This window comes from Solenopsis invicta, unplaced genomic scaffold (genome assembly GCF_016802725.1).
Source record: "Solenopsis invicta isolate M01_SB unplaced genomic scaffold, UNIL_Sinv_3.0 scaffold_416, whole genome shotgun sequence".
In the NCBI taxonomy this organism is placed as follows: domain Eukaryota; kingdom Metazoa; phylum Arthropoda; class Insecta; order Hymenoptera; family Formicidae; genus Solenopsis; species Solenopsis invicta.
Genome location: NW_024105291.1, coordinates 1 through 2,040, shown reverse-complemented (window position 1 = coordinate 2,040; position 2,040 = coordinate 1). Strand labels below are relative to the sequence as shown.

The following is a 2,040-nucleotide window of genomic DNA, read 5'->3' as shown; positions in this document are numbered from 1 at the left end:
TGTGACATGATACTTGGTAGAGATGCAATTAAATTGTTGGACCTTACGTTGGTCAAACGAGAAGAGAAACGCGAAAACGCAATTTCAGAAATACTTAATATTGACGAGAGCGAATGGATAGGTGATGAGCTTGACAAATTAGATAGTAGTCCCGGAATAACGAGTGAAACGCGAAATAGATTTATGAAGAATTTTCGTGAGGGATATTTATAGGCGGAAAATCCGACCAAACCTAAGCACAAAGCCGAAATTAAGCTGTTTATAAAAGAACCTTTTCATTTTAAATCTGCTAGAATGTCTTATGAAGAGAAAAGTCGGTTACGTGAAATGTTAGACGATTTGTTAGAGCAAAAAGTCATTCGTACGGGAAGTTCGGAATATGCATCAAGAATAGTGCTAATTAAAAAGAAAAATGGGAAAACGCGATTATGTGTCGACTATCAAATTTTAAATAAAATCACGGCGAGAGACAATTACCCGCTTCCGGTGATCGAGGACCAAATTAACGCGTTGCATGGTAAAAGATTTTTTACGTCCTTAGATCTTAAGGACGGTTTCCATCATGTTTTTGTAGCTGAAGATAGTATTAAATATACCGCGTTCATAACGCCATTTGGGCAATATGAATATATAAAGATGCCTTTCCGGTTGAAAAATGCTCCCGCGAGATTTCAGCGTTACGTAAACGAAGTTTTTTAGCGATTTGATTAAGAGCGGAAACGTAATTGTTTATATAGACGATTTTCTGATAGCAACTGATACTTTAGAAAAACGTTTTGAAATTCTTAACGAAGTTTTTCGAACTTTAACCCAAAATTATCTTGAATTGCGTTTAGAAAAATGTCGGTTTTGTTACGAACAAATTGAATTTTTGGACTATATTATTTCGAAAAAAGGTGTACGACCGTGCAAAAGCGGAATCGGCGCGGTAAAGAATTTTTCGACCCCCAAAAATGTACACGATGTGCAAAGGTTTCTCGGATTAAGGTATTTTAGGAAATTTATTGAAAATTACGCGTCGATATCTGGACCTTTGTATGAGCTCTTGAAGAAGACTGCAATATTTGAGTTTGGTCAACGACAGATTGATGCGTTTGAAACGTTGAAAAGAAAATTAATTAAAGCTCCGATTTTATCAATTTATAGTCCCGATGATCCGACTGAGGTGCATTGCGATGCGAGCTCACAAGGATACGGCGCGGTGCTTTTGCAAAGAAAAACGGACAAACGTTTTTATCCGATCTTTTATTTTTCCAAAAGAACGACGGACGTAGAGGCGCGTTATCATAGTTACGAGCTTGAGACTCTAGCAATCATTTAAGCGTTAAAACGGTTCAGAATTGATCTGCAAGGCATACCATTCAAAATAGTCACGGATTGTAACGCTCTTGTTATAACTTTAAATAAAAAAGACATAAATCCACGAATTGTGAGGTGGGCGTTAGAATTACAGAATTTTGATTATAGTACCGAACATAGACCTGGAAAAAGAATGGCGCATGTCGACGCGCTCAGTCGAACGAATAGCGTTTTGGTAGTTGAAGATAACACTTTTGAATTTAATTTAACGGTGTGTCAAGCGCAAGACACAAAGATTAAAGAATTAAGAACACGACTTGAAAGGGAGCAAGGTGGTCTATTTGAAATGCAAAACGGAATCGTTTGTAGAAAAGGAAAAGACAAACTCATGTTTTATGTGCCTCACTCGATGGAGAAGGAATTATTACAAAAATATCACAATGAGTTTGGTCATTTCGATGTAGATAAGACGCGTTCCTTCAGGAAAGTTACTGGTTTCCCGAGATGAAAGCAAAGATTTGAGCACACATTCAAAATTGTATAAAATGCCTTTTGTTTTCAAAAACTTTGGGTAAAGTAGAGGGGTTTATTCATAGTATTCCAAAGGGAAATATGCTATTTAAAACGATTCATATAAACCATTTTAGCCCCGTTAATCAAACTGATACGAAAAAGAAATATATATTGTTAATTGTCGATGCGTTTACAAAATATGTTAAATTATTTGCGGTCAAAACGACT

General features: G+C 36.2%; 1 protein-coding gene across 1 annotated transcript; it reads left to right on the top strand.

Annotated features, from left to right (window-relative positions):
• Positions 1-294: 294 nt before the first annotated feature.
• On the top strand, positions 295-1,807 carry LOC105199865. The gene is made up of 2 exons (XM_011167138.1): positions 295-617; positions 1,339-1,807. The coding sequence occupies exons 1-2, from the start codon at positions 295-297 to the stop codon at positions 1,805-1,807; spliced, it is 792 nt and encodes a 263-aa protein (XP_011165440.1).
• Positions 1,808-2,040: the final 233 nt, after the last annotated feature.